The sequence below is a fragment of the Notechis scutatus genome, chromosome 1, assembly GCF_049901735.1.
Source record: "Notechis scutatus isolate UNSWTSFEM ecotype Mainland chromosome 1, rNotScu1.2, whole genome shotgun sequence".
NCBI classification, from domain to species: domain Eukaryota; kingdom Metazoa; phylum Chordata; class Lepidosauria; order Squamata; family Elapidae; genus Notechis; species Notechis scutatus.
The window spans coordinates 155291918-155318704 of record NC_142009.1 but is presented as its reverse complement, the minus strand read 5'-3'; the positions used below and the strand labels follow the sequence as shown (position 1 = coordinate 155318704).

At 37.0% G+C, this 26787-nt stretch overlaps 1 protein-coding gene across 1 annotated transcript; it reads right to left on the bottom strand.

Moving 5' to 3' along the window:
• Window positions 1-4694: 4694 nt before the first annotated feature.
• LOC113412640 (motilin receptor) lies at window positions 4695-8614 on the bottom strand. The gene is made up of 2 exons (XM_026668391.2): window positions 7536-8614; window positions 4695-6557 (listed from the first exon to the last, which is right to left on the bottom strand). Exons 1-2 carry the CDS (start codon window positions 8362-8364, stop codon window positions 6274-6276), a joined length of 1113 nt encoding a protein of 370 aa, XP_026524176.2. The 5' UTR covers window positions 8365-8614; the 3' UTR covers window positions 4695-6273.
• Window positions 8615-26787: the final 18173 nt, after the last annotated feature.

The window sequence follows — 26787 nt, the reverse complement described above, 5'->3', positions numbered from 1 at the left end:
TTGTAACAGCATTGTAGAAGGTTGCGTGTATGGGTTCAGTTGTACATTCATTTAGGGTACAGTCAATATGAGGTAGATTGTGTATGGGATGTTGATATGTTCATTGTTTCAGATCTCTATCTATTCTTTGCATAAATGTAAGACTGAGCTACAGAAAATAAACTAAATAAAATAAAATAAAAATATTCAAAACCCAATATAAAATTTAAACAGGATGATTTTTTTCAGTTGCTATTGATTATTTCTCTTTATGGGATCTCAATAATTTCTATGCCTTAACCTGTCAAAGCAAATGAAACATCCAAGTAATGCCATCAAAAACCCAAGAATATGTGTGTGGTGGAGAAATATATATTTCAGAAATAACATGGAAAAGACTCTTCTTCTCAGCATCCTCTTTTTTCCTGCTATGTCTCTGTGATGTTGCCTTCATTTCACCCTCAATACATGGCTAAGGCAGCCTTGAGTGCCTTTAGTTATATTGGTATAAGAGTAGTGTTGCTTCTTAAGCAGCTCACATTTTTAGGTGAGGACATTTTAGTAATGGTGAAGTCAGGTGACTCTTGCAGCTGGGATCAGCCCAGTAGCACTTCTTGGCCACTTATTGATACATTTTCTCTTCTCCCTCTTTTATACTTTCTCTTCTCCTTCCCTGTGATTTTTTTCTAGCTCAGAAATAAGCAAATATGGAGGAAAAATTTAGGAAACTATAGGCCAACTACCTATTTCCCCTACCATCTCTCCTAGCACATACAGTGATCTCCAGACCTGGAGAGATAGCACTTAAAGAGGCAGAGTTAGTTCCTTCAGAGGCCCAGGTCACCAACCAGGATGGGATTGCTGAAATGGCAATTTAATCACGCTTAGAAAGAAGTCAGGTGTCAGTGACCACAAAGTGGACAATAGTACTGCATCATCAGAATATCCCTAATGGTAGTTTCCATACTGCTGCTGGAACCTTTCCTTATTACATGGCCCACAAGCACATTTTTATTATTAAAGTGAAATACTTCATTTTCAGCTGATGGATTATGACAGGTCCCTTCTTCTACAATCTGCATGTGGTAGAGCAGTTTAAATGGGTCAGCTACCTATTTAAACTTACCCTCTCCCCATGCCCCATCTCCTATCACCATCTTGATGGATAGATGGTTTTTCCATTAACTAATGACATCCAGAAGGAGGAAGAGTAGCAAAGTCAGAGAATTTGACCGATCATTTTGATTAAGTTGCCCCCCATACCCAAAATCAAGACTCTGTAATTTGATAGAAAGTCAGAACAGAGACAATAGGATTCTTTTCACTGTAAAACTGGGGTGTCAAACTCACAGCCCGTGGGCCGGATGTATCTCACATTGGCCATGCCCACCCCTGGTTTAGCGAAGGGGGGGAAATTTGTGATACGTTATGTGACAACAACGTGATGCCATGAGTTTGAGACCCCGGCTGTAAAAGATGTGACATTTTATTTACAGTAGCTCTAAAGCATCTATACCATATTTTTCTTTCTTTCTGGAGATCTTTCTTTTAGATAAGACCATGGAAATAATAAAACATGGATAAAGAAATAGTACACTTTGGCAGGAGTAATGAGCAAATTGGTCACGGAAATGACAAATAGCTTGTGAGTTTTAATCCCTTCAAGTATTTTGACCAATTACAATAGCAGACCAGCTGGCAGGAAACTAGACAAACCTTGAAATACAAAGCGACATATTTGTTGTATTAAGCAACTTGTTGAAATGTACACAGAAGCAATGGATTTGATTTTTTTTTTTTTTTTAGCAAAGCAGCCAGATAACACGGGCTGTTAGCTGTCTAGATAAGTCTATTTGAAAAAAACATTAAGCACGCCTTCCTTAGAGCAAATAGCATGTCCCATTCCAAATTCATTTGCTATGACAGGTTAAGGCATAGAAATTATTGAGATCCCATAAAGAGAAATAATCAATAGCAATTGAAAAAAATCATCCTGTTTAAATTTTATATTGGGTTTTGAATATTTTTATTTTATTTTATTTTATTTTATTTAGTTTATTTTCTGTAGCTCAGTCTTACATTTATGCAAAGAATAGATAGAGATCTGAAACAATGAACATATCAACATCCCATACACAAATATTTGCTGGCTGTAGCATGTTGAGACAAATAGCACATTTATACTGCTATTTCATATATTCCACTTTAATACTTACTGAAATTAGTTTTAAATCTAATTATAAATTCAGGAATAATATACAAATATAACCTATGTTAATAATTCTGAATGCTTCTTTCCAGCAGGGGAGTGCCTACTTTAAGTCAACATATTTAAAGCATTTTCTTAGCTGAAACTAGAATTAGCTTTATATTATTTTGCAGAATTTTATTAGCTACAAAAAATATGGGACCAAATCTAGACTCAAAATCTGTGGGTTTTATGCACAGCTAATCCAAATCCCTTTGATTTCAGTAACTGTATTTTAATTTTGATTCAATCTTGATCTTAATCTATTCCTTTTTATACTTTGTTCATACTACTCATTTTTCTGGTTGTAGATATTATATTACAGGGTCAATATCACAAATGAAAATGTTGGTGGTGCTAATCTGATTGTTGAAGAATTATGTAATAACCAGAATGCTTTTGTAAAGACTAAGCTTAATTTTATTTCCAAAGTAGCCAATAACCCACATTGCCTGGGTATTTAGTTATCCCAATCCTGTATTAGACAGGAAAATCCTGTAGTTGGGACTCACGCTGCTGTAGTGTCTCTCACACAGCGTGACAATTCTATTCCTCCACAAAAGGGAGTCCCCCTTGTGGAGTACTGTGAAGCCATTACCATGGCAAATCCACTGTGCTGTACAGTAGAAGCCATTTTAAGGCGCACATCCCTGAGGGGTATCAGGGGTGTCTTACCACCACAGTATTTGTTTCCAGAGGGTAAGTTATCTGTATACCAGGTTTGGTTGAAATTGCTCGAGGTGTTCCAGAGCTATGCTGGAACACACACACACACACACACACACACACACAGATTCACTATCAGCCATTACAAATGAACAAAGACATAGTAACTAAATTGATAACTCAACGGATATATCAGCTGAATCAAAGGAAAGCTATTTTTCAATAACAGCATCTGGAGATTCTAGAGGAAAGTTAAAGTTCATTAACATTAATTGAGCGTCTAAGAAAAAAGAGCTAGCTAAGAAAATCTTCTCAAGACTTCACCAATTTTCTTTATTCAACAGAAGCAGAAACTGAATAATTGATGTATGGTAAAGTACTTGAAGACATCCAAGAGTGTTTATTAAAATGATGAAGTAACTTTAACACATTTCATATGATTTTTACAATAATTCACATGCAGCAATGTAGCTATGAATTACCATTGGATTTCAGAATAGAGTATGAAATATTTGCCTCAGCTGACAGACATCATAATGACTCAGATATATATTTTTTTATATTTCTCTCCCCCACCCATCCTCTTCCTCAATGTCTTCCAGTTTGGGATATTTACCAAAGACAGTCAAAGAATTTTTGCACCCTTTATAGATAAAATTATCCTATTGTCAAATTGAGAGAAATATTCTCTCATTTTGACAATAGCATTAAAAAATAGGAAAGAAAAAAGTCAAGGAAATTCTTCTATATGGTTATACATATGACAATCTTACCTGAAGCAAAATACTTATTTCTGTACTTTGGAGAGCTCTGACTGCAATTATTGAAAACCTGATCACTTGATAAGAGAAGAAACAGCAGCATTCATTTGTTTATTTATAATAGCTAATGCACTTTTCTTTGTTTGTACAAAGCTGATTTTATTGTATTGATTTCTTTTCATCGCTTATCTAAAAAGAAAACTGAGAGTCATTCTTATCATTTTTAATAATTTCTAATCTTTCAGTTTAGTAAGAAACACTGCATTGGATGAGACATTGCTGGGTATCAATTTCCCATTCTAATGCAAATGCATGTATTGAAAAATTTCTGAACTGAATTTGCTAGTTTTCTTTTAAATATGAAACCAGTTGTTTCATTCTTTATGTAATGGTTAAAGTAGAAGTGTACAAAAAAGAGGAAAAAGTGATCAAATAAATTTAACATTTATACTCCAAGACACTATTTTTTCTTTTTTGTTGTTGCTGGTGTTGAATTTATGCTTTTGTTTTGGTTTGGTGTTTTTTTTCTGTTTTACTTTTTATGATAAAATTATAAATAATAGCAGTGACCCTCTTGGAAAATACAGAAGCAATTAGATTATGGTTTTTATTTAATAATGCCAGTAAACACTTTTATTCAGAATGATGATACCTCACATGAAAGAATCATGACATGTTTGTTCTTTTTTCAGTATGTGATGTACTCTTTCTGAAACTACCAAATTGTTTTACTCTCAAATACTTATTATTTTGAGATCAGGATTGCTGAAGAACTTTTAACCGTGTCATTTAAACGAAGAATTGCCAACACATTTTGTAGTATTACATGCACGAATTCCCATCTGCAATTAATCTCTCAACAAAGATAGGGTCTAGATATTCTCTGAGGTAAAAACAATGTAATTGTTTTTTTGCTCTTCTAACAGAGTTTTTTTTTTTTACTCAGTTTTTTTTTTACTACCTTCTGCCACTACATATATATATATAGTGGTTGGGATCACAGAAACAAATTCTGACCACTCTGTTTTTAAATGGGTTCTAAATTAGAAATTTTATAATGATGTGATAGTGAGAATTAAATCACTGATTTGGAGTTTTAGCATCTGTACAAAACATCAAGCGTTATGTTTTCCTTGTGTGGAAAAATTGGCAGCCTTCCACAAGCTTTGTCCTAATCCAAAGAAGCCCTTGGAAATCAGCAGTTAAAAACTTTACCAAGGTCCATCAGACTCTTCCTTGGCGGCTGCTGCTGGGGGAGGAAATGAGAAGTAAACAGATTCTAAAGAGAATGGGATGGGATCTCAGACAAAGAAAGTACTTAAAGAAATAGAACCAGACCTCATTCATCTTTTCTTAAGGATCTACCTGTGATATTTCAGCTTCTTATCTTCTGTGAATTTTGCAAGGTAGCCCTTGACTGAGTATTGTTCTCTTGAAGCAATCAGCCTTCCACTAGAGAGGTACATTGCTACCTCTGCCAGATGGGAACAGAAACTTCCCATAATTCCCTATAATTAATGAAATTCTTATATTTTTGTTACAGGAAAAATATAGGTGTAATTTGTTTTTGTACAGCTGGGTGAACTCAACATGTTTTACACTCTTGTGTCAGGGTCCTACAGCTGTGACCTTAATTGAATCAAGATAGGTTATAATTTTACTATTTTTGTCCAGATGAGAATCAAATATCTCATAATTATTATCATAAAACCTCCAGGTTTTCTTACAGTTCCCCATGTCAGACAGAATTACAATTAATATTATATCAGCTGGTTGGTATCAATGTTAGGGAAGTAAATGGAGAGCTAAACTAAATGAAGATATAGTTGTTTTAATTATAATCCCTGTCTTCCATTTCATATCTGTTTTATCATTTTTGTTAGTCTATCTAGTCCAGCTAACTGGGTCTTGTCTTTTGAACTATGGCAAATTGAAAACCCAGCTACAAAAGTACTGAATCATTCTGACACCGGCTAAAATAAATAAACCAAAAGCATTACTGCCTAGTCTGATTTATAAACATACTATATACGTTAAACAAAAATATAGGCTGTTATTTTTATAATAAGGCTTTTTGTCAAGCTCATAGGTCTGTAGTCCGAGCTGCAGTACAGTAACCCTCCAGAGGCTACTGGTGAATCTTTTAAAATTATTGCGCTAGAACTGTGGTAGAGAATTGAAAATTGGATCTTTTGTATCTCATATGTCAAATAATGGGCTACCCCATAATGTTGCTAAGCTAACAGAGCTTTTAAATGATCTCAAGCCTGCCTTCTTCACCAGTGGTTAAACTCAAGCTGCCATTTTTGCAGAGCTGTCAAACTGGAGGAAAGTCCTTGCCTGCCAATCAAAATCAGTTTGTGGCTTCTAATACTGGTTTACAAGCATTTGCTCACAGGAAAGACCAGGTGATAATTATACTATACACAGGAAGGAGAGAGCATCTTTCTCAGCTTGTCCAAATAGCCCTGGTGATAGTTTGGTTTCACTAGCACAAGCCCAGTCTTACATTTCAAAGAACTATGTCTGGAAGCATTAACTTCATTTCACACATCTGCCAAAAAGCAATCAGTGAAAGCAGTGGGGGAAAAGGGTTCTGGGAATCATCTCGTTTTTAAATTATCCAGTAATCTCTAGGTAGCCAGCTGTCTCTCTAGTAATAGTTGAAGCCCGTTCTGGTCGCTTTTTGGTTACCAGCAATTTGTATAATGCTGCCCTGTATTTCTTTGAGACAAGATTGTAAAGGATTGGGTTGATAGTAGCGCTCAGGTAGAAAAGCTGCAATGCAAAAACGTTAAAATACTGAGAGAAGAGCATCATCCTGTAGTTCTTTGGGTTGATGTACATGATCCGGCCAACATGGAAGGGCAACCAGCAAATGAGGAATGCCAGAACCAGGATAACTGCAAGTGAGTAGAAAAGAAGGAAATAAGATGACCTGTTGATCTGGTTCAGTTACACCTAAAGCATGACCAGGAGCTTTTGGAGTGGATTGATACTCACACATACTCTGACATAGGGTAAGTCAGAAAATAACAGCTCTTCATCTGAATAGGAATTATTTGAGGCATTCAACAATAAGTGCCTTGATAAAATTAACATACCATTGAATTTATTGTTCAGTCCGACTAATATAAAGAAAATATGTGAATTTGGATAATAGATGGGGGAGAAGAGGTTTTAACTCAATTCTGGCAAGGCGTTTTTGGGACCTCGATTGCAGAGGTTTTCCATCTTTGGCTCTGTGTGGGAATACAGCCAGAGATGGTATGCGATTTGAAGATGCTTCTGAAGACCTCCTGTGCTTTGAAAACTGAAATATTCCCATGAGCCCAAAGCTTTCTGTGTTGTGAGATTCTGAGGAAGTGTTACATCCCCACAGAAGTCTGCATTTGAGGGTATGAGCAACAAAACTTTCTTCAGGATAGGGGCTCATCCTTATTTTTTAAAAAAAATTCTGAGGCTGGAGTGCCACACAGCTCCCTGGGCTACGCAACCCTGATTACATGCTTACACTCAGTAGACGCAGGCAGGATTAGCAAGACATTCTGTAGGTTAACTTGGAACTAGATCGTCCTCACTCAGTACTTTTGGACTCCACAGAGCATCTCCGTAGTTGTTTATTATACACCAGGATTTTTGGGTTTCCATCAGTTCTGGAGCTCTAATAGGTGGTATAGTAATAGATTGGGAGAGTTTTAGATTGTCAACCTCTGCTACAGAATCGCTAACAATGGAAATCTGCTATGAATCCAAAGGTTTCCTAATTCTAAATAATGGGGCTGGGGGAGTTTCTTGGATAAAGATAAGGGATGGACAGGACATTGAAGCACTAAAGTAATGTTTCCTCCCCCATTTTAAGATAACCTCCATTTACTTACCCAACATGCGCACTGTTTGCTGATGGTTCCGGTATGAAGCCACACCAAGACGTGCTTTGCCAACACACAGAAGTTCTCTAGCAATCAAGCCATGGAGGATGTAGAGACAGAAGAAGGGGAGGATGAAGTAGCTGGTGGTGACCCAGAGCATTGTGTTCAACAGCCCTGTCTGTTGGGCGTACAAAGTAGGGCCACATTCACGGCTGAAATCATCATCACCGGAAAAGTTGCCAGCCTGTTTGACTCCCGTAAGGAATAAGTAAGGTGCAGCAGAGAGCAGTGCCACAGCCCAGAGCACTACCAGCAGGGCTTTTACCCACTGTTGGGTCACTAGGACTTTAGCCCGCAGTGGGAAGCAAATGGCCAGATAGCGCTCAGCTGTCAGGGCTGTCAGATGCAGGATGGAACAGTAGGCACATGCCTCACTTGACCAGTGCCACACACAACACAGCACAGTTCCCAGCACCCATGGCTGGAAGCGCCACAAACGGTACAGATCCATGGGTAGACCCAGGAGGAGCATCAACAGGTCAGAGACAGCCAAACTGCCCAAATATAAACTGGTAGTGTTGCGTAGCTCTTGGGAGCAGCTTGTGACAATCACAGTCAAGACATTGCCACCCACACCCAGCACCAGCAAGACCAGGCAAACAGCGGTCACTGGGATGAGAATGCACGTGGGCAGCACTGGGCAGAGGTACTTGTTGCAGGGTGGAAGGGCCCAGGTTTCAATGCCCTGTTCTTGACACACAGCTAGACTGCTGCTGTTGGTCGAACCCATGTTGCAGGCAGCACTGCAACTGGTCCCCATGCTGCTATTACAGACCATTTGGAGCACCTCTTGACGCAAGGTGTGAATTCCCTTCTAAGGCATCAAAAAAAGGTTCCTGCTTTCCTTGGTCTTGCTTGATTGGATGTGTGCTCCTGCAGCTTTTTCTGTTCTGTCCTTTCCTTCTTTCCTCTCTTGGTCTCACTTTGTACTGCAGCGTTCAGCAAAATCTCTGGAGTTGCTGCCCCTTTGCCTGTGCAGTGAAATGAAGTGCCAATGTTCCAATCCCAGTCTGACAGATATCCATGGTTACTGAAAGATAACTCCTCCCAAATAGACAACAAATAAGAAATCAATGTTTTTTTTATTTGCTCCAATTGAGCCTCATTCTTTCATATCAGAACAGAAGCAGCTGTTGAGAAGCAAATAAAGATCCCCCCTCAACCCAAAGTACAAAATAGCTGCTGAGATCTGAAAGAGAGCCCCCAAAATAGGAGTACCTAAATGAGAGATTCTTAGATCCCCGAAAGAGATCAGATTTAATACATAGCATGCTTTTGACTTCATCAGACATGACATCTTGTTCTCAACTGACTGGTATGTCTATAGAAATTCTCAGTCATCCAGGGCAGGCCATGATTGTTCCAAAGATGTTTTTTTTTTTTTTAAAAAAAAAAGGCCACTGGACTTTCTTTGTTTTTGTTTGAAGACGTTTTGCAGAATTGAAGAAGCTTCTTGGATGAGAAGCAAAACGTCTTCAAGCAAAAGCAAGGAAAGTCCTGTGACCTTTTAAAAAAGCATCTTTGAGGCAACTGACTGATGTATACCTGTGTTTATGGGAAATTGGGAGGAATTGTAAGCAGCTTAGCTCATGTGTAAAAAGCACAATGTGTGTGACTAGAAAATTTGAGCGTATGAAAAATAAACACTAATTGCTAAGGGCAGATGTTCCAGTTTTGCTGTGTGCTTTTGCCCCTTACAGCGTGAGAAGATAACTGTCTTGAGATTTACAGTGGTAATTAACATTTCTTGATAAGTTTTGATTCATACATTTCATGCTTTTTGTTGAAGAACAGTTATTTAATTAGATAATTTTCTTTTCAGGGAGATTAAATCAGAGGTGGTATTCAGCAGGTTCTGACCAGTTCTGGAGAACTGATAGCAGAAATGTTGAGTAATTCTGAGAACCGGCAAATACCACCTCTGACTGGCCCTGCCCCCATCTATTCTCTGCCTCCCGAGTCCCAGCTGATCAGCTGGGTCTTCTTTTGTTGCCCTGCACAGGAGAACGGAGCTGGAAAGCAGGTTAGTGGGGTGGGGAGGGAATGGGGATTTTACAGTAACCTTCCCCTGCCACGCCCACCAAGCCATGCCCACAGAAACAGTAGTAAATTTTTTTGAATCCCACCACTGGATTAAATGTTCTCCTGCTGATTCCTGAACATTGATGTTATCATTAAGTGATGGTACATATGTCCTTTTACTTTGGGGTATAGTGACTGGCTAGGATCATACATACATCATGTTGATGTATTATGTGGTTTTTATTATTGTTTTTACTGGGAGTAAATCATAAATCCAAACAGGTTTAGTGATAGTTACAGTGACAGTGAACTAGGCCAAGGATCTTATTTAAAAAAATAACTGAAGCAAAAAATGATTGTGGGCTTTATTCCTTGCACACACATATTCAGGCACCCTGACTTTGCTCTTATCTTTGAGATAGGTTTGAGAGTTTATCTTGGCTGTAATTATTCCACTCTTATTCCTACACCATGCAAAGACAATCTTAAGGGGATTTATAATCCATTACCAATTAACTTAGAAACAAGGCCACTATTTCTCAGTTCTTCTCAGAAAATAGAAACCGCATAGGAATTTGTGGGGATCAGAAATTATTTATTTAAATTTGTTATGGCTGTCCACACTGATACTCTGAGTTGCTTACATAATCTAAAAAAAGCAGTCAAAATATTTAAAACATAAAAATAAACAACATAAACTGGGACCAGAGCCACTCATCACTTAAGGACTCAAGATGAGCTAATAGACCTTCAAGGCATACCAAGAGAGAAACTATTGATATATGTGTTTCGGCAATGCAGCAGAAAACTGTAGCTGATGTTTGATTGTATATGAATTGGATATTTTGGAAGGCAGTCATGTGAGCAAGTTCCTAATATAAATTATTAGGGTTGTTTTTTTTAATAGTGTAGGCTGAGATGGGACAGAGGTGGCATTTTGATTTATTGTGGAGCTATTTTTATCACTTGAGTCTTTTTCATGGGTAGTTCTTCCTAGAGTTTAGAGGCATATTTTAAATGGTTCAGTTTGTAAATAATGCCTGTAAGTGGAAGCATCTAACCAAACGTGGCTGAGTTTTGAAACCAGAGTTAGATCTATCCAGTATTTGGATAAAAGACTAGCAAGAGGTACCAAGGCTGGTAACAACTCTACAAAACTGCATACCCACAAACCACACCTATGTCATAATGAAATACTGTATTATCACTCCTATGACTGCCAAGCAAACTGCAGAACAAATACATACAAAAATATCAATAAACTCACAATTTCCATAGGTTCTGGACAAAATAACTACAACAGCCAGGGGAGGAGCCTTTTCTGTAGAGCCAAACTTCACTGCCCCCATGTAAAATATTTCCTAGACCAGCAAACTCATTAATGAATCAATAGAATTACACAACACAGAAATAATCAAGACTTAAGCCCTGCTGGCTGGTGCAGTAGGAATTGTGTGGAAACTAGCACAATGCAAAAGACCTTCTATCTGAGGCACTGCCGGGGGTAGGATTCCACCGGTATAACAGCCAATTCGGTAACCGCACGCTTTGCGTGCGCATACACACACATGTGCCAAACGCGTGCTCTGTGCGCACTCTCCGAGTTTAGCAAAGTTTTAATACTTACCTTCTACAGCAGTCCTTGGGAATAAAACAGCTGAGGTGTGGCAAACCGCTCTGCCGCACAAATCAGCTGTGTTCTAAACAAAAGAAATAAAGCACAGGAAAGAGCAGGGGTGGGCGGGCAGGCCTACATGCCCATCGCAGTGGACCAGTTCACTGCCAGCTAATCTTTGGAGCAAGGGGTTCACCCAATTCAGTCCGAACCGGTAGAATCCCACCCCTGGGCACTGCTACCACCAAATCAAACAGTGATGCAGTTCCAAACACTCTCAATTGTGCCTCTGTAAAAAGTGGCCAGGGCAGAAGGAGAAAGATGTGCTCTCCTCATCCGATGTAGGAAATGAAGGTGCTGGTTTGCATTTGCTTCACTAAGGATGACGTGGAGAAACCAGTTCAGATTGTTAGGGATTAAGCACCCCCAGATACTTAACACTGTTGACCATCTCTTGATACTGAGTGGAGTATGACTATGCCGGCTCTTTCTAAATTCTGCAATGATCTCTTTTGTTTTATTAACATTTAGAACCAGGTTACTTTTATTATTATTATTCTCCTGATCCCATTAACTAAAGAATGTAATCTTGTGGGACACAGGAAATGTACCTATTTTGTTCTAATTACTGCTTTCTGAAATGACCTCTGCCTAGAAATTAGTGTGACTCCCAACCTGACTTCAACTATTGAAGACCGGGGTTGTTCTCGCAGGCCTTGGGTGATTATGAGCCCCTCTTTTGTCCTTTAGTCTGTTTTTGTTTTAAATATTTTGATATTTTGGTTAGTTGTATATTTTATATGCTTCCTATCATCCATGCTAGCATGATCAGTGGTCATGAAAGTTGCAACAGGAGGAACGTACTGTACAAGGTATTCCAGACTGCTATCTATAACCTTGCTATATAAAAGTCTGAGCAACAAGAAAGAGGCAGTCTGCTTATTTCTTGAAAATATGAGGGCAGCCTATTTCAACAAAATTTGTGCCAAAGCCCAATTTTAACAGAAGGAAAAGATTCCTGAGACAGTATCTTAATCAAGCATGGACATTTGTCCATAGCTGGATGTCAGATTGGAATTACGGTAAAAAGAAGTCATGCTGTAGTCTATGCGGGAAGATAATTGGCATTTACACCTTTTTGTCACATGAATTAGGATGATCCACTCTGCCTGTCCAGGTAAGCCCAGTATGGCCAGATGGTAATGCATGTGGTAGAATGCCCTGAAGTCTGTCAGAGCTTAAAAGATTGAGACCCCCTGCTTTCCTTACTGTCTTACACTTATGATTCCCTGCAGCCACTGATCCCTTTAAAAAAAAGTTTAGAATGATTTGCTCAATGGTTTAAAATGCTGCATTGCACTATTATCTTTAGTAAGCAATATTTATATTTTTCTGTGGATCCACTTCAAACCCATCAGAAAGGATGAGGTTCACAATACTGGAACCTTTTGAAATAAATTGTATTTGCTTTAATGTAAATAATTTTGGCGGTGCATATGATGTTCCTACAAATTAAAATATGTTTTCTTTTGAAGTTAAGAGAAATAATTACAATTGGTGTTTTTTTTTGGTCTGGAAAAAAATATGCTAATGCATAACCATCATTACTTTAAACATGATTTTGTCCTTGCTTGACAGAAAATATTTCTCTCTACCAAATGGCAAATTATTTACAAACATCAGCTGGATCTGAAGAACATATTTTTGCTCTTTCTTGTAATACCAGCAGTAATCATTTCCTTTGCAAGATTTATTCTTTTATATATTTTGCATAATTTTTTTCAAGATTTATTTCATTGGTTCATAATAATTTTCTGTGTATGTACTATTACAAGAGATTAATCAAGTGTTAATATATATGACTCCTTTCATAAAAGTTCAGCAAAAGGGCCTTTCTTTTCAGAATAAATATATAAGAGCCAGACTTGCTATCCACATTAAAGGAAGAATAAATGAAATTTTCCACAATTTGACTGTGGAAGGTCTACAAAACATGTTTGCTTTATAAGAATTGGCAAGCAGGTAATGGTGAAAGCTTTAAATTTGAGAACCTCTGTCTTTTCTTCTTCTTTTTTCTACACCTTTTCTGCATCTCCATGATCCAGCTGTATACTCATTAGCACATTCTCTTCATCTAGGTTGGGAAAAAACGTGGTGGCTACTGAGTTTTAGCACTTTGGAGACAGGTGGATTCATTCAGAATTCTTAGAGTACATTTAGGAAGTTCCCAACAAATGGCTTAAGACACCTTATTTTTACAGTATGGATGAAAAAAAGAAAGAGGTAGGAAACCTCCACAAAAACATAATTTTTGTCTTACTTAGCAAAATTATTCTTGCAATGTGCATTCTGGTCATGAACTACTGACTTTTAAATTATATCACAATTGGAAAAAGGGGGAAATTAATCATATAAACCAGCATACATAGTCCCCATATTTAAACAACCCTCCAAATAATAAAAAGCTTATTCAGGTAGGAAAGGTGATATTTGAGATTGTTCTTCCTTGCTCATAGGAAGTTTACATGCTGAGAAGTCAGCAGTCATAGTGTTATTGATCACAAAATCACCATTTATCAAAAGACAACTGAAAAAGTTGTTCTCTAACAGAGTTCTAGTCCCACTTCAAGTGCCTTTCTCTTTCTAACTTACTTTTACCTATTACCTGTTCAGGTAAGTATCCTTCTAAACAAATTACTGAGCAGACATCATGAATTGTTTTTATTTTCTAAGAAGGCTTCTACCATTTTCAAGTACATACCATAAAGTCCCTTCTCTTTCTTACAATTTTCTTTTCACTGCAACCTTATGTCTTTCTTGCATTTCTCGCCATATTACTTCTTACTGAGTGAGCATCAGGTCAGATGTCAGACATAGAAATCCCATCCCATCCAGATGACAATTGTTAGAGATTTGGGCTAATGAGACAGAACATAGTGAATGAAATAATGTCAGTCACCCTGTGGAGATTCCCAAAAGGTCCTCTTGCCAGTAGACATTTGCCATACTTCTGAAGTATATTATAAAGATCCAGCAAATCAGCTTAGAAGATTAGCTAAAAGATGCAATTTGGTCTAGTGGTTAAGGCACCAAGCTAGAAACCAGGAGACTGTGAGTTCTGGTCCCACCTTAGCCATGAAAGTTAGCTGGATGATCTTGGGCCAGTCACCGCCTCTCAACCCACTTCACAGAGTAGTAGTTGTGGGGAAAACAGGAGAAAGGAGTATTAGATATGTTTGCCACCTTAAGTTGTTTATAAAAAATAAAGGTAGGATATAAATAACAGTAAATAAAACCTAAAATGATAGACAAACTCAAGGGAAAAATAATCCAAATTTTCTTCCTAGTTTCAGGGTGTTTTTTTTTTTTTTATAGCTTGTCATTTGCACGTTGGAGAGATTGCAAAACAGATTTTGCAGACTGTTCCATTTCTCAGTAACAAAAATATATTACTGCTAATATTGGGGGCAAAAACAACCCCTGTAGTTCAAGCTCCACATGCAACCTTCAGCCTAAGTTTTAAAGCCTTCTGCAATCAGCTCAAATCTCTAGTTAGAGCTCCGAGTCCTCTCTCCTTAGTCACTTGCTTTGAACTTTTCAATATTAGTTCCATACTACTTGCTTCCCCTTGGTTCAGCACAATCTTTTTTGATTAGAAAAAAAATGTTTGCTGTCCACAGACTTGCCTGGTCAATTCTAGCAGGAAGAGGGAAACTGAGAGGATTTTCCAGATGTTGCTAAACTGCTACTTCCAGCAATTTGCACTGAAGTTGAATTGATTGAAGATGCTGGGAATTACAATTCAGGAACATCTGAAGGACTCGTGGTTCCTTCAGAAGCTTTAAAGACATCTGGAGCCGACAGCATGTATGAAAATTTATCAGCTAAATGTTGGAAGTGTAATCAGATACTAGGTTCATACTAACCATATGTGGTGGACATGCTCAAAGGCAAAAAACATTGGACTAAAATACGTAGTTGGTTAGAAAAAAGTGATAAAACAATATATACATTTGAAACAAGATATATTCTTGTTGGGTATATTACCAGAACAGTATGACAAAGGGAAAACATATTTAATTTTATATATATTAACGGCAGCAAGAATTGTGTTCGCACAACAGAGGAAAAATGAAGAGATCGCTACAGATAAAAGTGTTATTAAAAAAATATTAGAATGTGTGAGATGGTTAGATTAACACTTAAAGAAAAGGAAGAGACAGAATATTTCTTGACATGGGATTTGTTTTATCAATGGTTAACTAACAAAATCTTATTAGAATCTAATAAGATCTAAAAGATAATAAAAACTTTTGTATTGAAAATTTTGTAAGATGGATAAACTAATTGTATTACTGCTTTGTGATCATTACTGATATGTTTATTGTGCTTATTATTATGATCAATGTTGATTAATATTGCATTTCTGCTTAAAAGTAATTGTGTCCAGACAACATGCTGTTCAGATAGATATGGAATTTTTTATGTGATATAAAAAGAAAATGTATTAATAAAGCATATATTTAAAAAAAGAAGTGTCTTATGCCTCTGTATCTTTTCAAATATCTTTCAGAAGAATCCTTGCTGTCCCTAGAAAAACCAGGAAGAATTGCTCTAGGCCATGTTTTACTAGATTCCCCACACTTTTTGTTGCAATTTACAAATTGTCTAAGAAACCCAAAGAAAGGAAGAGGGGAAGAGAGGGAGAAGCTATGTATGATATTCACAATTTATCCAGTTGTTGTTTCTTTATCCAAATATTTACACATTTTTATTCTTGTTTTGGTGTATCTGGAAATCGTTAGTATATACTGTAATTTTGAACGTCTATATTTTATAAAAGTTCAGTTAAAGTCTCAGAGGCCCTAGTGCATAGAGAGAACAATTTCCTTACTAGAAGATCAGTGACATTCTTTAAATAAGCTGAGCTTCATCTGTTTCCTATCAGTTTTAGGGAACTACTTTTGTGCCAGTAGATTTCCTAATTAGACTTCCACATAATCAATGTCACCATTCCCAATCATAATACTCATTGTCAGAGTATTACAGCCACTGAAGTACTACAGCCACTGAAGGAAAAGGCAAGGCTGACCTGCACTCCTTCCATCCAACCAACCAGTGAGGGATCACAGAATTCAGTCATCTACTAGTAACCTACCACTCCTTACTGCCCCTCTCCCTTGCATTGCTATCTTTACTCATGAGAAAGAAAAAGCAGCCATTTTGGCTACAAAAAGACTCACAGCCAAGAAGAAGGAAAAAAGCAGAGGGCAGTTTTGCAACCGGAAGATGGAGATAACTTAAAATCCCCACAGGGGGAAAGGGATTCAATGTCCAGCCTCTGGAAACTGAAAATAGTTCCGTTTGGGACTTTTGCACTATGAGTTTTTGGCAGCTGAGACACTTTAAAAAAAAAAAATCAAATAGGTCAACTTGGCTGCCCTCTAGGAAATGTTAGCGTGAGAACCCAGAGGTTATATTCCCACCAGGGCAGAGATTGGATTTGATAATTATCACTTTCTTCTTTCTCTCTTTCCTGCAGCCAAAAAGCCTGTGGCAATTTATGTGCCACGCACAAATATCTCTTTAAGAGATGGGAGACATTCTGAGGAATGATAGTGTTCAGAGTAGAAATAGCCCTACCATAGTTGTAGTGAGGCTGCAAAAGTCCAGGTGATCACTAGAAATGGAGAAAACTCTTACTTCTGGATTTTTTTTCCAGGCTACATATGATAGCTTTACATTATGGGAATAATGCCAAAGCCTCATATGGACGTGTCTCATCTGTCCTTGTGTCCACTGATCTACACACACACACACACACACACCTCATGCCATCTCTTTGTCTAATGGGACAAAAAGAATACATCTGTCCTGCCAGTCATCAACCATATGAGCTCATATTGAAAGCTCATCATGCAAATTTTACCTCTCAACACTGGTATAACTGGGCCAATTTCCAGGGCCCTGCAGGTAAGTGGCAAACATTTGAGGCAACATGCATAGGCCAAGTGTCAACTTGGGTTGACATGGGCATATCAGACCTTGCCTTTCTCTTTGAAAAATATTTTACAGCAAGATTAAGAAAATATGTATATTATTATGGTTCATTGGATAGTCAAACATCTTTGATCCATTAATCGTTGTTCAGTTACATCACTTTCGAGGTGTTTTTCCTTCCATAGTTGCATCATTCCTTTTTGAAATCCCCTGGCTATTGGTTCTCCCTGGTAGGAACATTTGATGATTTCTCAATTTTTTCCCCGGTTGTCCAGGTTTTACACTTTTGTTCCAGTTGTTTGCAGTTGCATGCCCTGGTTCCCCAGTAGTAACAACTGAACCCTGTAGCCCATTTTTCAAAAGATCTCCAGGAGCCAAAGCATCTGACGGGACCCATAGCATCTGACATGGGCGACGACTGAGCCAGTGTGGAATTTTGTTGTTTTCTTCTCATCATTAGTGATGGTAGGTGCCTAAGCCACTATGGTGGCTAAGCCACTACCGATCCAAAGGCAGTAATCCCATAACCATAGGGACCACATAGGATAGCTGTCCAGGCCCAGGCATGGCAACCTAACTGCCCTTTGGTGTCAGGAAGGCAGGGCCAGGCATGGGGTGAGGGAGGAGGAAAGTGTGCTGATTATCTAATACCACACAGTCTGTTTATGCTATAACCTTTCCGTTTCGATTTTCAGATCCTGTTACTTTGTGATCTTCTCCAATTGTCTTCAGCTGTTCTACTATCTCCTCCACAGCAATTAGCCACACTTTCTTCTTTTCAATCAACTTTTATAACACAGTGGGATTTGGAATTCCCACATTTTAGCCTACTCATTTTTTGCTACTATTTCAACTATATATTCCTACCAATTTTTCATTACTAATGAAACAAAATTTTCATTATTTCATATAATTTTTACAGACGTTTCAGTGAATCATGTTAGCAACTGTGTTGTGTCATTGTTAATCAGTTTGTGTGATCTTGTTGTACAAGTTGAATATACAATTCTGCTGCTTCTTTTACAACTTGCATTTTGAATCATTTGATGAATTTTCCCCCCAGTTTTGGCATTGATTGCATTAGTTCAAATAGTTTGCTCTTGAGCAGCTAAAAATCAAGCCTTCAGGGTTTTTTAAAAGTTCCACTTGGAAGCCATTGTGGGGTTTTATCTTTAGCCATTTTTCCCTTGATCTTTTCCTTGCCAACATTTTCTTCTTGCTTTTATTACACTATTTTGATATTTATTATTTTTTTTCTACATTTAATAAGTTCCCATTTTTAAATTTCATAATGCTTGTTCTTGGCTGTCTTTTACATAATTAAATGCATAATTTTCTCCTTTGACAGTTCATTTGATTTGAAATAAACCTCTAATTCCATTTCTACACAGCAGGTATGATCTATCAATAGTACTATAGGAAAGTAATGCATAGTGAATAATCATTAGGTTTCTTGTTTTTTTCAGTCCAAATTGTCCAGTTCGGCTTATTATTATTATGGCTGGTTGCAAAATCAGCAATACTGATATCTTTTCCAATTATCAAGTCTTTCTATTATTAGTACTGTATATTTCTGGATAGAGATGTATGGCTGTGTAAAGCAGCAGAGACTAAAAAGTATTTTTGTCAGCTCTAATGACACTTGTCACCCTGAGAATCCAACTGAGGGCAAAGGAGATATGCGGGGTCATGCGGATAGGATTACAAATGAATAAAACAATGGGTATTCTTCTCAGATTCAATTTAATGCAAGAGATAGAAATAACCAGAATTCAAACACTTACCTAAATCAGCTTTCCCCTTTCAGAAATGCTGGGGCTATAACTTCTACCTCTACTTTGTGAAGAATGAAATTTGGTAATGTTCTAAAAACTATGACAATTTAGGAAATCTTGAGTTTGTGGTCTTAACCTATCTGGAGAAAATCTCATTGAGATGACTAGCCAACATATTTCATTGCAGAGAGCCGTTTGAATCAGCTACCTGGAAGAATTTTCAAGCTGATCCCTAAGGTATCAGCATTTCTGCAAATCTCAGACACTTGAGTATTTTATGATCCCTGTAATATTTGTCTTACTGGCAATAAACATTAATCTTTTGGAACTAATGGAAAATGATAGAATAATCGCATGAATGTTGTTTCCTAGATATATTTGTGCTGATTAGGTGAGATGACGCATCAGGCTCCTAATAATATTACAGATGAGAAAACAATATTACAAGCATCCTGTGGAGAGGAAACTCTAATCAAATAGTACATATTAATTAAATGATACATTATATAAATGAAGCCATAAAAGTCTTCTTGACTTTGCTTCACAAATGTTTGTCAAACGCCTTCTAATAAAAGCTAAACTGCTAAAAGGTACTTCACAGAGAAGGGTGATCCAAATGAATAGTAAGGACTTGCGGTCTAGATATTTTACAGAGGAAAGGAATTGGGGCTAAAAAAACTCAAATTTTCTTTCACTTATTAATTTAGCCAACACGTTTACATTTCTCTGTGATTTCCCATCCAATGTCTACACAGTTATGACCGTATTCAGCCTTATTGAACCAAAATTTATCGAAAGGTATTCTTCAGAGCAGTGAAAGTGCCACAAAACAGCATTCAAACTTTTGACTTCCAAGAGCTCCTCAATAGGCAAATTGGCTAGAAAAAAGCCAGAGAATTAAAAGAAAAGGAAAGAGCCCTCTCCATATAAAATAACATTTTTGAAGAAATTGTGTCTGTTTTGACATTCAAATTGGGTCTTTGAGGTCTCCCAAAGATTGTTGGAACGATGCTGTGTCAGCAAAGGCATGCTTCTTGGGTCACAATGTCACTGTTTAATTGAAGAGATCTAAAATGCAAACTGCATAGGTTCTTGCCTTGGAAGAAAACAAGAACACATAAATACTATAGTTTTGATATCAGGAAAGCCAAATCATAATATGGATGAACTTCACTATCTAGAGTATCATTGCAAGTTTAAGTTTTACTAAGTAAGCTAAAGATTTGATGAAACTCTGATCTGTTAAAAAAATCTTCAGAGCACTCTCAGAGTGTGGCTTCATGTAGAAAAGTGTATCTCCTAAAAATAAAGAGGAAAGAAATATTCTATTTATTCCCTATTTTATTAAACTGCGCCTTTGTTTCTTAAGGAAAAAAGACTGAGTTAAATGACTTCACAAAAACAGAAGCCCAAAGAATGATACATACATCACCCATAGAACTAGTTCATATATTATTTTCCTGTTTCAGTGAAGAACTCTTAAGCAGTTTATAATAAACCATAATAAAATATAATAGCTTGCTAAAGTATTTTAAAAAGTAAAATTCCATGTTTCTTTTACTGGACCTTTGGTGACAATGAATGAATGATGCTGTTTTGGGATTTTGATTTTTAGTTAAGAGATGAGCTACAGGGCAAACAAAATTTACATTATATTTACAGATGATGAGAAGTTATTAAAACATTTTTTTCTTTTTTGATATTTTTGTAGTTTGCATCAGCTTTTATTCTCCTCATTTGTAATTCTTCATAAAATTATCTGAAAAAAAGTAAAATTCCATGATTGCATTTGTACATTATTATTTTTATTATTAGTACTTCTAAATCACTTCCATCATGTTTCTAGCCATCTTATAGAATAACACAGAATACACATGAATTTATTTAAAATATGACAATTATAATAATATATATTAACATACAGCGCAAATAATAATAGTATCATAAAACCATAGGAGCTACCTCTGTATTATACTGATCCAACACATTTATGTATTGCATTACATCATCTTCAGTTAGAAAAGTTTACAGTATCCAATCATTAGAGGTAGCTATCAGTACTTTGTCAGAATTAACAACAATTTATTAAACTAATGAGCCACCCACTGCCAGAAAAATGCTTGGGCAAGCCCATGTGTTTTCAGCTGACACTTTAAAAACCACAAATTCCAGCTCATCTCCGTGGAAGAGAATTTCATATGGCAGAAAGAGCATCTTCTGCTCTGCTTCCAAATGAGCTTTAGTAAGCTTTAGAATAGCAAGCAAGACATCATCCAGACTATGAACAGAATGGTTAAAGTCCTCCATTGAGAGACAATTTCTCTCTCTGAAAGAAGATAATTGACAATCGAATGAACCCATCCATTTTGTTCAGAGAATGCCTTATTTTCAAGTAATCTTCAATAATCTTGCTTCTGCTTTTGGTACAATACGAAACCAATGGACCAGAATTAAGAGAACTTTTTGATTGGACATGAAAACTTTTCTATAAACTTTTCTAAAGTTTACTAAAGATGATCAACATTAGGGACAAAGTAATATTCAAACAATCATGTTTCCCACAAAATGACTAGTACCAAATTATCCTTGGGAACTCATTATCAATTGTTTTCAAATGGTTTAAGTCCTAATTCAATCAAATCAAAGCTGAATCATGTCCAATACCAGATTTCCAACAGCATTCAGTGGATTAAGCTCCTGTTGATCAGAGCCATTCTGTACAATATGTGTTGCTTAAGGGAAAAAAAGCACACCCTCAATCAGATATAAAGAGAAAATGCATGGTAGTGGGATTTTCACTTCAATTCTGAAGAGTGTTGTTTTTAATTGTCCCTGAGAAAACTAGCAGGTTACATGACACACACCTCTGCCCTCCATCAGAGAGATGCTCAGGAAGAATTGCTGGCAGAGACCTGCTTATGTGGCCTCCTAAAATTTGCCACTTGAGGTAGGCACTTCATTCTGCGCAACGTTAGTGCTAGCTCTGCAATCAACAGCATCCAAAACCTACACCAGCCCATTTTTCTTTAATGCTCAGTTACTTCAAATACCTTATTTTGGCCTCATCAGGAAGGTGCTACAAACACTATGAATGTTGATCTCCCTGTTATGCTCTTTTCCTCACTCTTCCAGGTGGGGGTGGGATTCATTTGTTAACAACTGGTTCTGTGGGCGTGGCTTAGATGGTGGGCGTGGCTTGGTGGTCATGTGACTGGGTGGACATGGCTTGGTGGTCATGTTATTGGCTGGATGTGGCCAACTCAATATCACTCACATCGAGGCACGCATCTCCTTGCCTGGCCTCTCATGACTCAGGGGATGCTGCAACAGTCGTAAGTGTGAAAAATGGTCATAAGTCACTTTTTTCAGTGCCATTGTAACTTTGAATGGTCACTTCACACAAGCAAAGTACCAGCAAAGAAGGGGAAAAAAAAAACTCCAGAGAGGTTCCTGAGACAGGAAGTCTAGTCCTGCCAAGAATATAATAAGGGTTAATGGAGAGGCAGTTTCTGTAAGCAACACCAGAATGTTTCCTTCCTGCCTTCCTTACAGGATTAGCCCAGTAATTTCTTCTAACAACGGGTTCTCTGGACTGTTTAGAATGTTAACAACCGGTTCGAGCGAATAGGTGCGAACTGGTAGAATCCCACCCCTGCTTCCAGGGTGTAATTGTAACACAGCAATATGAACTACACACATTATGAGCCTGCTTTGTTTCTAGTTCCTGCACTAATGAAGCCCACCACAGAATTTTGCAGCCAAAACATTCTCGACTGACTTTTTCATCACACTGCTTAGTTCAACTTCAGGGTAGTCTATATAATTCAAGATTGCAGTGATTTTTATATCGTTCGAAAGTTTAGATTTCAGGTGGTGTGCAGCATAAAACCAGCTCTCTCCAAATAGAAAAAGGCAGCACCTAGATGTAGATTAAAATTTGTTTGGTTAAAATATACACAACCTAGTGTCCCCAGATTTTCTTTTTAAGACAAGTACTAAACTTCCTAGCTATATACCTCACTGGCTGAAAACATCTGGAGGAAAGTAAGTTGCTTACCCGATGTCTAATCAGTAACTAGTATTACTGGAGGTATTTTATTATATAGCATTGTAGCTTGAGGAGGACCGCAAAGATCATCTCTCTACCTCTATGGAGGATATGGACAGAGAAAGGCTTTAGTAAATGATTTAATCGAGATTTTGTAACAGTTAATTTGAATAGGGCTAAAATGAATAAATAGTCCATTAAAATATATCAATCAGAATAGATTGGGACCTTGGAGGTCTTCTAGTCACAACCTAGTGTCCCCAGTTTTTTTTTAAAGACAAGTACTAAACTTCCTAGTTATATACCTCACTGGCTGAAAACATCTGGAGGAATTGCATCCAGTTTTGGTCATTATAAAAAAGATGTTGAGACTCTAGAAATAGTACAGAGAAGAGCAACCAGGATGATTAGGGGACTGGAGGCTAAAACATACAATGAACAGTTGCAGGAACTGGGCTTGGCTAGTCTAGTAAAGAGAAGAACCAGGGGAGACATGATAGCGATCTTCCAATATTTGAGGGGCTGCCACAGGGAGGAGGGGGTCAAGCTATTTTCTAAAGCTTCTATAGGCCAGACAAGGAATAATGGATGGAAACTGAACAAGGAGAGATTTAACCTGGAAATCAGGAGAAACTTTCTGACAGTGAGAACAATCAACCAATGGAACAGCTTGCCCTCGGAAGTTGTGGGAGCGCCATCACTTGAGACTTTCAAGAAGAGATTGGACTGCCATTTGTCAGAAATGGTGTAGGGTCTCCCACTTGGGTGGGGGGGTTGGATTAGATGACCTACAAGGTCCCTTCCAACTCTGATTATCTGTAAATCTGTAGTCCAAGGTCTTCTAGCTCAAGCAGGAAACTCTATGCTATTTCAGACAAGTGGCTGTCCAATCTTTTCTTTAATATCTCTTTTCTAAGAGCATATGAGAGGTGGAGGGGGGTGCTTTTGTTTTCCTTCATACTTTAATTTTTACATGGAATCTTAATTGTTGGTCATTCAGTAAGAGCAATCATGTTCTAAAGCTTTCCTAATTCAGTTTTGGGTATTATCAATCATGGGCAACTAACTTAAATAGTGCAGTCCCTGGTGAAGATTTTTGGATGGTAAAGGAAATGATGGTGGTGATGGCCATGGTAATGACAATGACACAGAATACTGAAGACTATTATACGCAAGCTCAAATTGGTCCATCCATTCCAATCCACTGACTCATTATACAGATGCCCCAAAGTGACATATAATAAGCAGGTGAGTGGTTTGGCCTTAGCACTGACTACAACAACATGGTTGATTTTAAACCTTCCTTCTGGAAGAATGTCAGTATTATAAAACACCTCATAATCATGCTCAATAACATTTATTGTTAAAGCAGCCATAGAAGCTGTTTCCAAAGTACTGTTCTCTGGGCATGTTGGAAATTGGATGGACCTCAAGCATAGGGTGCCATCTTGTGGCATTGTACAGCCACACAAAGCATATGTTGATTGTTTCTGGAATAACCTCTTAGCAATTCTAGTCAAACTGTCTTTTTATAAGAAAGACTATGAACATGGTCTCAGTCACATCTAGGCAGGTAGTTGTTTCCATTTGTGGTGGGAATGCTGTAAAGTAGGAACATAATGGCAAAATCATGTATTAAAATTCTTGATCCAGATCATTGAGCATTTTTAACATTATTAAAACCAAAAAATTCTACTCATTCTATTAAACTAAGCCAGGCATAAAGACATAATATACAGTACAATATACAAATCACAATTTACAATTACTCAAACCATTTAAAAAAATATGAGCCTCAATCTAATAGTTACAATGTCTATAGGGCAACGTTCTGGTCCTCAGACCAGCCATATGTCAATATACTGTATCTATATATAATTTATGGACTCATCTAATTCTGTTTAATGCTAAGGGTTTTTTTAAAATTAGGACTGCAATTAATTTTCCCAGTTATTAAAAAATTTCTTGGACTTTCTTATAAAGTTATCATATTGTTCCTTTTTATTTTCCCCTATGGGTATATTTTTGCATTATTTCAACCTGATATTTTGGAAGATATATATGAGGGACACAGTTGGACAAGTTGGAGAAGGTTCTTATTAGAGTATGCACTAAAAACATTTTATTTTATACCTCAAACTTTAGAGTTTAGCCAAGAAACAATGTTAACAAACAATGTTAAAATACAGAATTTGAATCTACTGTCAAGCATGGAAAAAATATATCTGATGGACTCAAGAAATAATCTTCAGAACTTTGTTGATCATAAAGACTGTCGGATGTACCCAAACTATTTTAAAGTGCTGTGCTGTGAAACTAAAATTAAATAATAGCAATCTGTAAAGTAAACCCTGTAATCTGAAGTCCTTTAGATAAGAAGTGAAAAAAATGTTCAAAGAATAGCTTTGAAATTCCATGGAAAGAATTTCAGGAACACCTCAGCAAGAGTTTTATTGGTTTATTAGTGCTTGAAACTTCTCGGAGTAAAATCCAAATAAAAATTTTATTTTTGTCTTCTCGTTTTGCAAAAAATCCTACAGTTGAGGGTAATGAAGAAAATTTAGATGAAGGATTTTAATAAATGAAATCTTAAAAACAGGGTATATTTATTTCACAATCACGATAAAACTACAATATTGAATAAGTCAGTTTCTTGAGAAAAATAGCCATCTCTGCAGCAATATCTAAAATTAATGAACTAAAAACTTCTGAATTCAGAGTAGTGATAAAAACTTAATTTTGAAAAATGGAGTTTGTGTTTTCCATACCTTTATATCTATGTGAAGAAATATAATTGGGAGACTTTCTGAAGGAAGACTAACAGTGAATATATAACCATGAAATGCAGACATTTATCAAAGCATGCATTTTAATTGTGTAATTCAATCTATTAAATCAAACTTTATATATATAAAAGTTTAAATAATACAAAATAAACAGGCAAAAATTGTTCCGCTGCTTGCCTCCCGCCATGCGAGGCTACCTCAAGCTCAGCTTTCTCTAATCTGTTGAAATTGTAATCCACTACATGAAAAGTCAGGGTTCAGGAAGTCAAAAATACACACTATACCTGTTTGTTGATTTTGTGTAAAATCTTCCTTCTATTACTGAGTGAAGGCTAAATGAGTCTACTCATGGAGATTATTTTGCATGGGTTATTGACATTTTTCCGTCAGCAAAGTTGTACTTTTGTAATTTTCAGGGATCCTAACTGGAGGATTTCCCAGAAATGATTGCATGTATGGACTCCTTTTGTAACTTCTCTGTTCCCCAAATTACAAGCCACAAATTTCATTTATTCTAGAACACTTTTAGATGCCTCTGGTTTTCAAATAAGTACTTGGCGTCTTAAACAATGGCATGTGAGAATATTTGCTGCCCTTCAGGAGCCAAGTAGTGTTTGTTAAATAGCTTGTTCATAAAATCATGGGAGTTGTACAGGTATCAGCATTTTTCCCAAAGAATCAGAAGAGGCATGAAAGAAAGCTTCAAATGAGCTATTATTTGTTTTGAGCTGGCCATGGTAGCCAAAATCAACATGGATGATGGGCAGCCCCTGCCTTACTGGTTTGACTACAGCTTGGAAAAATTCAGATATGGTCATCAGATTTTTCAGTGATTCAGAAAGGGCCTGGTTTCCTTATCATTCCAAGTGCAGACTGGGGTGTGTGTGTGTGTTGTGGTGGAAACACAACTGCTGATTCAAGGCATTAAGCTGTATCAGCCATACAACTACGGAAT

What these genes read in the sequence shown, in the direction of transcription:
- LOC113412640 (XM_026668391.2), bottom strand. Translation starts at nt 8,364, where the DNA reads ATGGTCTGTAATAGCAGCATGGGGACCAGTTGCAGTGCTGCCTGCAAC. An exon ending in GCAAACAGTGCGCATGTTGG is followed by an intron (nt 6,558 to 7,535) that starts GTAAGTAAATGG and finishes ACTCACTTGCAG; the next exon opens with TTATCCTGGTTCTGGCATTC.